The sequence below is a fragment of the Otolemur garnettii genome, unplaced genomic scaffold (genome assembly GCF_000181295.1).
Source record: "Otolemur garnettii isolate 467f Iridium unplaced genomic scaffold, OtoGar3 scaffold00007, whole genome shotgun sequence".
Classification (NCBI taxonomy): domain Eukaryota; kingdom Metazoa; phylum Chordata; class Mammalia; order Primates; family Galagidae; genus Otolemur; species Otolemur garnettii.
The window spans coordinates 3,563,519-3,573,423 of record NW_003852402.1 but is presented as its reverse complement, the minus strand read 5'-3'; the positions used below and the strand labels follow the sequence as shown (position 1 = coordinate 3,573,423).

Sequence of the window (9,905 nt, the reverse complement as noted above, 5' to 3'; positions counted from 1 at the left end):
ACCTATAACTTCTTGGGTCTCCAGGATTCACAGATTTGATTCCCAATGGTCTTGGGGTGCCCAGGCCAGGTGGATCCGTGTCCACAGGTCCTGCAAAGACTATGGAGAGGCAAGGAAGATGGGTGCAAGCTCAGACCAAGAGGGGAGCAATGGGCTGGAACAAGATCCAGCCTGACTTTCTGCTGAACTTCCTGGCTCCCAGCATGCAAGGAGCCTACAGCACACCGTGCCCAGACTCTGGCCCCCCGGGAGCTGCCCTGCCGTCTGGGCACACAGTGACTCAACTACCACTCACCTGTCTTGTTCCCTCCTCGCCCAGCACTCTGCCTGTCCCTCGGCAGACTTTGTTGAAGAAGGCAGGTGTTGTGGGCAGGAGGGCTGTGACAGGGGTGGCGCATGTACCCCAGGCTGAGGGCACAGCTAGAGCATGTGGGACAGCAGGAAAGACTCGGGCAGCCACACCAATGGGACAGCCTCTGCCTACCAGAGTCACAGGGCCACCATGAGCTTGGCCACCAGACAGCAGCTCTGTGGGCAAGCCAGGTGGCCCCAGAGGAATGGGGACAATATGGGAGACCCTGGTGCTGAAGTTCAACCTGTGAGCCAGTGTGGGCAGGGAAGGAAGGCCTGGTGGGGCTGAGCCTGTGTCTGGCCCCTCACGCCATTTCTACCAAGGGGGAAACTGAGGTTAGCAGGGGCCAACAGGAAGGAACTAGCCAAAGCCCTTTCCTCTCTCCCAGGGTTGCCTCAGTCAGGAGTTGCATCCCCCAAATTGGGCACAACACAGGGCAAGTGTGTGGACTGGGGACACACTCCCAGAGTTCCAGGCTCTCCCGGCAGTGGAGGCCTCAAAAGCTGGCCAATAGAACCCACATGACTCTCATGGGCCTTGTGACCCTGTGTTCTGGGAGCCAGTGGGTAGCAAGGCTGGTGTAGGAACTGCCAGGCAAACCGGAGGTATATAGAGGTCTGTGTAGGTCTCAGCAGGCAAAGACAAGGGCTGGGAAGAGCTGAGTGCAGGGCATCACTCTGCAGAATGATGAGCTATTTCATGGGGCTTGAGGGGCTGGCGCAGAGGAAACGCTCCCCAAACCAGCCTCAGTGGTAGAACTGGGGCTGGGGTCAGGTGGACTTCCACGCCAGACTGGCAGGCCCTTGGAGGATGTACAGGGTGGCCCCGGGGGTGCGGGCTGGGTTGAACCATGGCCAAGGCGTAAGTACAGTCTGGGCACCAGGGCTGTGGCAGTCTCAGAGTGCTTCCTCATTCCTGGCCCCGTGGGAGTAGCTGGACCCCGGCATTCCGCTGCAGCCGCCACTGCGGATTTGCTTACCGTCTCATGGGGAACCAGGGCCTCCTGCCAAACTGCCTGCCCGGCCTGGGCCCCACACACACCAGCCCCAAGGGCCCCAGTGAGCACTAGGTCCTGGCCTTCAGCCACCTTCCGCTCTCAGATGGGGAGACTGAGGCCGCACATTGGGGAGGGTCACCCCTGGAGGCTTCCCACCGGCAGGAAGGGACAGGGCTCAGACTTCAAGTTCAGTGCTCTTCCTCTCTTGTCATCCCCTCTCCACTCCCTTGAGGGGGTGCATGCCCTTTGAAAAGCCCGCCAGGAAGACCTCCAATGGGATCTCGGTCTGGGGCCAGGTTCCGTGGGTGCCCAGGCTGGTCATAGTGAGGATGGGGAGTGTTTGATCACTGGTTCCGCCCGATGCCAAGCTGCCGGGGACAGCGGGCAGTGACCAAACCGGCCCCACCACATGCTTTCCGGCCCAAAGCAGGAATGCCATTCATCGCCCGTGTGCACGGTCACCACAGGCTGCAGGCTGGGAGGCCAGCCCCAGGCCTCTGGGGAGAAGCAGCAAGGCCTGGTGGCCAGCCAGGGGCTACTAGGCTTCAAGGGGCCTTAGGTGGCCTTCTAGGCTATGTGAGAGCAAGAGGACCCTGGGGTCATGTGAGCCAAAACCCACCAGACACAGCTAGACAGCTCCACTGTGGCCTGAGGCCAGACCCCTCTGGGTCAGCAAGGTGGAGAGATGTGCAGGCTTAGAAGCGGCTCTCTCCTGAGAGCGGTTCCTGACCAGCCCCCAGAGTCAGCTCCAAGCACCAGGCCCACGGCCCTCCTCTCCCTGTAGCCTGGGCCAGTGTTGTCCAGGGATGCCTTGGAGTCTGTGTCCAGCCCCCACCACTGACCCCTGCTGGGGCCTGAAGGTGGGCATGACGTGAGCCCCAGGTGGGACATGGGCAGGGGTCTCAGAGCTGTGGAGGGGAAGGGCAGTTCCCCATATGGAGCTCTTGCAGCCCATGGGGAGGGGTGAGGCAGTCACAGGGCTGGAGGCACAAGAGGGCCCAGGGGCTTGTCCTTGCTGGGCACCACATGTATCCCCACTGCTGGGGGTGAGAGCCGCAGGGACATCGTAGCGGGAACTCCACACACACTCTGATTCCAGCGTTTATTGGGGCCGAGCACTCCCCTCCGGGGAGGCTGGCAACACAGCCGTCAGACTTCAGGGACACGCAGCACCTTGACCACCACAGTGCCTGCACATGGCATAGGTGGCAGGGCCGCCTGGGCCCCCTGACCCTCCCACCCAGGGAAGGACCCGCTGCTAACAAACTCTAGGGAGGGCGGAGCCTGGCGGCCAAGGGACAGTGCTAGTGACTCGGTGGCCTCAGGGCCCCCGAGGGTCCACGCAAGCAGGAGGAGCCTGGCTTGGGGGGTGGTGGCCGCAGCCACCCCTTACCTCCGGTACCCAGTGTAGGTCACAATAATTTAAAAGACACTATAGACATTTTAACGCTATATAACAATATAAGTTAACCAGGTTCCTTGGCAGAGGACACCAGGCCTGTGGACTTGGGGGAGTCCAGGGACTCGAGAGGGGTTGTGAAGGATGGGGCCAGGGTGGAGGTGGAGCATTCACAGTGGCCCAGAGGCTCAGAGTGTCCAACATGGCTGGGGACACATGGGCTTTACACCAAGGCCAGGGCCCAGATGGGGGTCGCTTGCCCAGGCTAAGCCCAGGTTACCTGGTTTGTCCATGGCCCTGAAACACACCTCCCGGGCCTCTGTTGAGCACACCCTGAATGGGAGCTGGAGTAGTGGGAGTGCACCAGAAGCCAGTTGCAAACCATTCCCTCTGGTCTTGGTCATGTTCCTCCCTCTGTGCCTCAGTTTCCTCAGAGAGAGGGATGGGAGGGGCTGGAAAGGGCACATCTAGCTCTGGATTGGGATGAAAGGACTAGGAGAGGGCTGGGGTCCCCCAGAGGCACCGAGGGGGGTATGGGCCCCAGAATCGGCTGTCTCCGGGGCCCTGGGCCAGGCAGGAAAGTCTACCCCTGGAAAGTCCTCGTGCCATTCTAGACCTCAATGTCCCCATCTGTCATCAGGGCAAACCTCCCACCCACCTGCCTGGCCCTGTCACAGCATCTCCTAGGGTGGGGCTGGCTCTAACATAGGAGGGGGCTCTGTAAACTGGAGGTGCCAGACCAGGAGGGTAACAGGATTGAGGAGGGGCAAGGAACTCCTGGAATCTGACAGGTAAGATTGTGATTTGCTTGATATGATTTTCAAAAGAAGGGCAGGTGGGCTAGAGGACCCTGTCTGCGGCACTCTTCCCAGGTGCTCTTGGTACTGTGTGACCTGCTCAGCCCCTGTGCAGCTCATTTCTGGGACCCAAAGTACAGTGTGGTCCCGCCAACCCCAGGATGCCTTGGGCCTACAGGGGAGAGTAAGCAGAGAGGGTGTGGAGGGGGTGGGCTGACACGGAGTGCAGATAGGACTGGCTACGTGTTAGTGCTGAGAATTCTCTTTTGAGACTATGAACACATAAATAATTCTTGTCAGCGTCTGTCCACACTGCCCCAGGGCCAAGCAGGAGACAAGGCTGGGTCAGAGTCTCAGGTGACCAGCTGGCATGGCCATTCTGTGACCATGCCACCAAGCAGGGCAGGGGACCATCAGAGTCCTGTCATCACTTTGCATTCTAAGATGCAGGAGTGTCCTGGAGGTTCACTTTCCCAGAGAAAAGAAAAGGAATTTGCCGGGCCCCGTTGGGGGCACCATTACCATTGGCTTTGCCCTCTCGATGGGTCCTGAATTCCCTGCTGTTCTGCCATGGGAGGTGACCAGAGGGAGCCCCCGGGGGACAGGGAGGGGCTGTGGGCCCTGGCTGGGGCCCTTCTGCGTCCACCTCTGTGCATGGCTGGCAGCACCAAGCAGGGCCGGCCTGGAGCGATGTGCAAAACGCCGCCAGTGGAGGGGGTGCCGTGGCTGCCCGTGGCTGCCCGTGGCTGCCCGTGGCTGCCACAGCCACACTCACTTACAGGTGAAGACCTCGGTGCGCTCGCTGCAGGTGCTGCACCTGACGAAGCAGCACCAGTGGAACTTGCAGTTGCACTGCCACACCTTGGTGTACTGGTGCGTGTTGTAACCGCGGCCGCAGCACATGGTGTCACAGCCATCCGCGCCTGGTGAGGTGCGGTTGCACAGGCGGCCCTGTGTGCCCACGCTGCCCGTGGCCGCGTCCTCCTCACAGTAGTTGGGTGACTTCTCGATGTACACCAGGTCCGTCTCCATGGGCTTCTGGTAGCTGCGCAGCTGCTTGATGCGCAGGAAGGTGGGCTGCCGCAGGCGGCTGGCTCTCACCACCTCCACCTGCACAGCCGCGTTGTACTTCTCCTTGAGCAGATGGCCCACCTCGCGGAACTTGGGCAGCGTGGTCCAGCAGGTCTTGGTGGTGCAGGAGCCAGACACTCCATGGCACTTGCACTCCAGCTGCATCCGGTCCTCAAGAACCTGCAGGTGACAGGGCAGCTGCTCGGCTCTGCACGGTGGCCCAAGCCCTCCTCCCCGGCGTCCAGTCTGACCCCAGAGCCCGCTTCTCCACTGCTTGCTGTGTGACCACAGATAAGTGTCTTCCCCTCTCTGAGCCTCAGCCTCCTTGTCTATGAAATGGGGCGGCTAACAGGAGGTCCCTACTGCTTAGGACAGATCCAGTGGGAATATTCACGACAACAGAGCTTGGCACACATTTTCCCAATGTGTTCTGTTAAATTCTCACAACACTTCAGGGAGCAGCTCTGCCATCACCAGTCCTCTGATGAGAGACTGAGGCTCCAGCACAAGGGACTTGCTGGGAGTCACAGGGCAGCCAGGGACCCAGCGATAATAGGCGCTTAGTAAGTGTGGGTCCTCCTCCCCCTTCCACCTTGCCACTTCCCACTCTGGTGCCTGGGATAAATGCTGGTATGCAGTTGGAGCTTAACAAATGTCTGTGAGAGCCTGCATGCCCAGAGCTCATGCATGTCTATCCATGGACTGGGGAAGGGCGAGCGCGGGTCAGCAAGGCAGTCGTGCTGGGAAGCTGGCAGCCGCAGCTGCCCAATGTTGTTCTTTCTCCCCAACTCCATCAGGGCCCTGGAAGGGTGCAGCCGTGTGTTTTCCTTGGGCCTCCCTCTGCAGCCCTGGAAGGCCCCTTCCCAGAGCCAGCCATGACCCCAGGTACTCATTTACCCGGATCGAAAGGGCCCTGCCAGCCGGGCCTGATTAAAGATGGGGAATCATTAGCTGCTGCTCTGTGGCAGCAGAAGGGCCATTTGTCAGCTGTCGGGGCTCCTCTGGCCTCACTTTGGTGGCCCAGCTCTTTGAGGACTTGGCCACCCTCTTCCCCCCGGCCCAGAACTCACAGGGGCACCTGCTGTCAGCTCCCAGGTCTGGCCCAGAGGAGAAATCTCCAGCAGGTGAGGGAGGGAGGGAGAGAAGAAAAAAGAGGAAGAAATAACTCCGTAGAGACGGCCCCCAGTGCCTTTCCTGGCCCAGCTGCATGAGGGCCTGGACCTCACAGAGGACCTCTGGGGCCCATAGGCCAGTGAAGGGAACAAAAGGAAAAGGCTATAAACAACACAGGAGCCCAGGCTAACCTAACCATGCTGGGTGATGGTCCTGGGGGTGGGCCTTCCGGGAGGAGGTGGTGCCCACACTGGGTATTGATGGATGAGCATGAGCCCATTAGACTAGAGGAAGGTGTTCTAGGAGGGGCTCACTGTGAGCAAAGGCCTAAAAACCTCTGGGAATGCAGGGAATGGCCAGGCATGCACATCAAGTAGGTGCAGGGTGGGCCCCAGGCTAGGCCTAGAGTGATGTCCCAGGGCAAAGACTGGAAAGTGTGGGGAGCAGAAAGGGGAGGGAGGCTGACACCTCTTGGGGATGGGCAGAGGCAGAGGCATCCCCAGCAGGAAGTGGGGCCAGGTCTGGGGAATACATAAACCAGAATTGGAGGGCTTTGAGGGGCGCCCAGAGTCTGGACTGGGCATATCTGGGCCCTCCTCTCTGCCCCTAACCCTTCCCATCCTGTTTCTCCCCCCAAACCCTTGTTCATCTTGGCTTGGATCTGTCCCCTTCCCCTCTAACCTGCCCTTCAAGCTTGGAAGCTTCCCCTGCCTTGGCCACACTGCCTGCCAAAGATGCCCCCTCAGGCTGGGCACCACCCCAGAAGCTGACCAGGTGGTGGTCTCTCTCAGAGTCCCCAGCCAGGAGCAGGTTACTTCACCCCAGGAGCTGATCCTCTGCAGAGAGGCCTTGATGGCCTGAGGTCTGGCGGAGGTGTACGGACTAGAGGTGCAAGCCAGATGGCCCCCTGGTGTCCCCAGTGTGGCCTATTGAACAACTGTCTCCCCACAATGCTCTCCCATCCACATCAAGACTGGGAGGCTCAGCCTGCACCATCCTGCCTGCTTGGGGACATTAAGACCTTACATGGTCAGGCCAATGACCAGCAGCAGATGAATCTGACTGGGCAGCTGTTTGCAGAGTGAGGGGCCACAGCCTCGCTTGGCTGGGTCCCCTGGGCCAGAGCCTCTCCCAGGAGGTGATCACAGGATTCAAGAATGTGCCGTTTCCTTCTCCTGCACCCTGATCATTAGCATGACAGCAATGGTGTCAAAAGCTCCAGCACAGTGGCAGAAACCAGGCCCCTGTCCAAAAAGACCACCCGGCATGGCTCAGAGTAGAGACTGGGCGGCTGAGGAAGGGGCCGCGCCCCTGGGTCGTGGTTCCTCTCCCTGCTGGGGCTATGGGGTGGGTAGACTGGGGGCCCCCTGAGAAGGCCCAGTTTTGTGTTCTTTCCAGAATAAGGCTATGGTCATGCTCTAGGAACAGTGCTCCATTATAGCCTGGGGACTGGAGGGGGAGTCAAGGGGCTGATGGACCCAAGTCCTTCTGGAGGAGACTAGTGTCTGGCTGCTGCAGCCCAGCTGGTCCTACGGCCAGTGGAAGGCCCCTCACACACCACCCTGGCAACAGCTTGGGGCTTGGAGGGGGCACCTGTACCCCTCTTCCAAGGCACCTCCCATGCCTGCCATTTCCCAACCCTGGTGGTGTGGGCCTGACGTGTGAGCCCTATGTCTGCTTCACCCCCTGACCAAGAGCCCACATCGTGGACTGAACATGGTCATTAAGCAAAGCTCAGCCACTAGGCTGAGATAGGAAGTGTGGCTGTGGGGATAACTTCTCAGTTCTAGGCTTTGCCTGGGTCTTGTTCAGGTGAGGGCTGTACCGAGACATGGCACATACCAGGGTGATGCTCACTAATGACCACCAACCTCACATCACCAAGAAAGGAGCCCAGAGCTGTCAACAGCCCCCAGGCCCTCCCAGGCAGACCATCTCCTGCCCTCACTAGGTGGTGTAGAGGGAAGAGACCGTCTGACCCAGGCACTGCCTCCATCTGCGCCACGCAGCCACAGGGCCCACGCACAGGGGCAGACCTGCAGCCAGCACTGGTCACTCAAGCCTGCATAACCACTGTGTGCTCCAAGGGCTCTTTTTGCACAGGAACCTTGTGGCTGCTCACGGGGGCCACCCAGCTCTTGTGGGAGCCTGGGGTGGAGGCCCAGCAGGGCCCGGGGCTCATGGAGGCAGGGCGCCATCAGGCTTCCAGGTGAAGGGTGAACCTATCACCCTCTGACTAACGGCCAGTGTGGTGGGCTGAAAAGTACTCCCTCTCCAAATTCCTGTCCCCTTTGGACCTCAGAGGTTGACCTTATTAGGAAATGGTGTTTTTGTAGATGTGATTAAGGAAAGGAAGGAGATGAGCTAACCCTGCTTTATCCAGGTGGGCTCTAAATTCAAGGACAAGTGTCCTTCTGAGAGACAGAAGAGACACAGACTCAGAGGAGGATGCCAAGAGAAGAAGCAAAGGCTGAGAGATGTGGTCACGCCCGGGGAACGCCAGCAGCTGACAGAAGCTGGGAGAGGCAGGAAGGACTCCCCAGGAGCCTTGGGAGTGTTCACCTACCCACCTGATTTGAGACTTGTGGCTCCAGAACTGAGAGACACATGGCTGCTGCTCTGAGCTCCTCACCTACCATGGCCCTTAACGGTGGCAGCTGTCAGATTGCTCTTCACCCAACTAGCTGACAGTGTGGTCCAGAGGTAGTGCGGGGAGGGCAGGGCTGGATGCCCTGGGAAGGGGGTGACCTGTGAAGGTCTGGACTCAGTTTTTCTGGAAGCCTTGAAGAGCCCTGTCCCATCCCCACCCCCAGGACCATAAGCACCTTGCTGCTGAGATGAAGGACCTCACCACAGAGGGTTACTGTGAACCCACCACCCTTGCCCTTTCCCAAGGGCTCAGGCCATGCCTGTGCCACACAGCTGCCTGGGGTGGGGACTGTTGGAGGGGTGGTGGGGGAATGCTTCTTACCACTGTTCAGATGAGGGGACAGAGGCTCAGCCAAGGTCTTACAGATAGTTAGGGACAGTGTGGTCTGAAAGTCTGCCCACTGACCACTTTAGGTCCATTCTTGTGGCCCCCATCTTCCCTCATGTCACCGCAGTTCCAGCCCAGCACACTGACCCTTCCACCCTGACTCCTAGTTAGAAAGCTGCCAGGACTTTTCCATCCTCTCTCCATTTTGCCCTCTGTGCCCTCCTGGGGACCATCACCAGCCTCCTTGCTTTGCCCCCTCCTTTCCTCCTGGGGCCAAGCCCACTTCCCTCCATTTCTCTTATGACTTTTATCACCTGTGAGTCACCAAACACCTCCAGGCCCCACACCAGGGGTTTACATGGCACCCCAGAGCTGAATCAGACACGACCTTGGCCCTGGAGTTGGTTAGTGTTACTCTGCCCCAGAGTCCTGCAATAGCACTTGTGCCTCAGAGACCAAAATCCAGCTTGGTCATCTCAGCTCTTCACTGCCAGGCCCTTCACCCAGACCTCGGCCTTGCTGCCCCCCACATGACTCGAGTTCCTCCTGCCTTTGTGCTGACCCCTCTGCCCGGAGTGCCCTCCTCACATTTCCGCTGCTTACACACCCTCACAAGCAGCGACCAGGACTATTTGAGCAGGTTTGCTCTGACTCTGAGCTTCACTGTGTTCATCTGTAAAATGGGCAAGTGAGTTATTCCTCTTGGGGGTACAGGAAAGCCCTTGCTCAGAACCTAAACTACTTCTGCTGCTCAAGGGCCATGTTTCCAGGGAGGATTCAGCCCTCTTCCTCCAGAGAGCCCTCCCAGATGCCTCTGGGTTAGTGACTACACCCTCCTCTGCCTTCCCAGAGCATGTGGGCCTCTGTCAAAGCATGGATTGCCATCCATCTGTATCCAGAGGCTGGTGCTCACAGGTCATCTATGAGCACCTAGAGGCAAAAGCTGTGCCATTGATTCTTCATTCATTCATCTATCTATCCATCTACCCATCCATCCATCTATCCATCTACCCACTCACCCACCCAGCCATCCATTCACCCATCCTTTCATTCCCCCTCCATCTATGCATCCACCCATCCAACCATCAATTCATGCATCCCTCCATCCCACCCATCCAACCATCAATTCATGCATCCCTCCATCCACCCATCCCACCCATCCAGCCATCAATTCATGCATCCCTCCATCCCACCCATCC

At 59.0% G+C, this 9,905-nt stretch overlaps 1 protein-coding gene across 1 annotated transcript in view; it reads right to left on the bottom strand.

Moving 5' to 3' along the window:
- Window positions 1-3,723: 3,723 nt before the first annotated feature.
- The window catches only part of WNT7B (Wnt family member 7B), a 50,545-nt gene continuing 44,363 nt past the window's right edge, over window positions 3,724-9,905 (bottom strand). Inside the window, exon 4 of the mRNA XM_003783110.1 lies at window positions 3,724-4,796. Coding sequence (XP_003783158.1) covers window positions 4,317-4,796 — 480 coding nt within the window. The 3' untranslated portion in view covers window positions 3,724-4,316. The remainder of the gene's footprint in view (window positions 4,797-9,905) is intronic.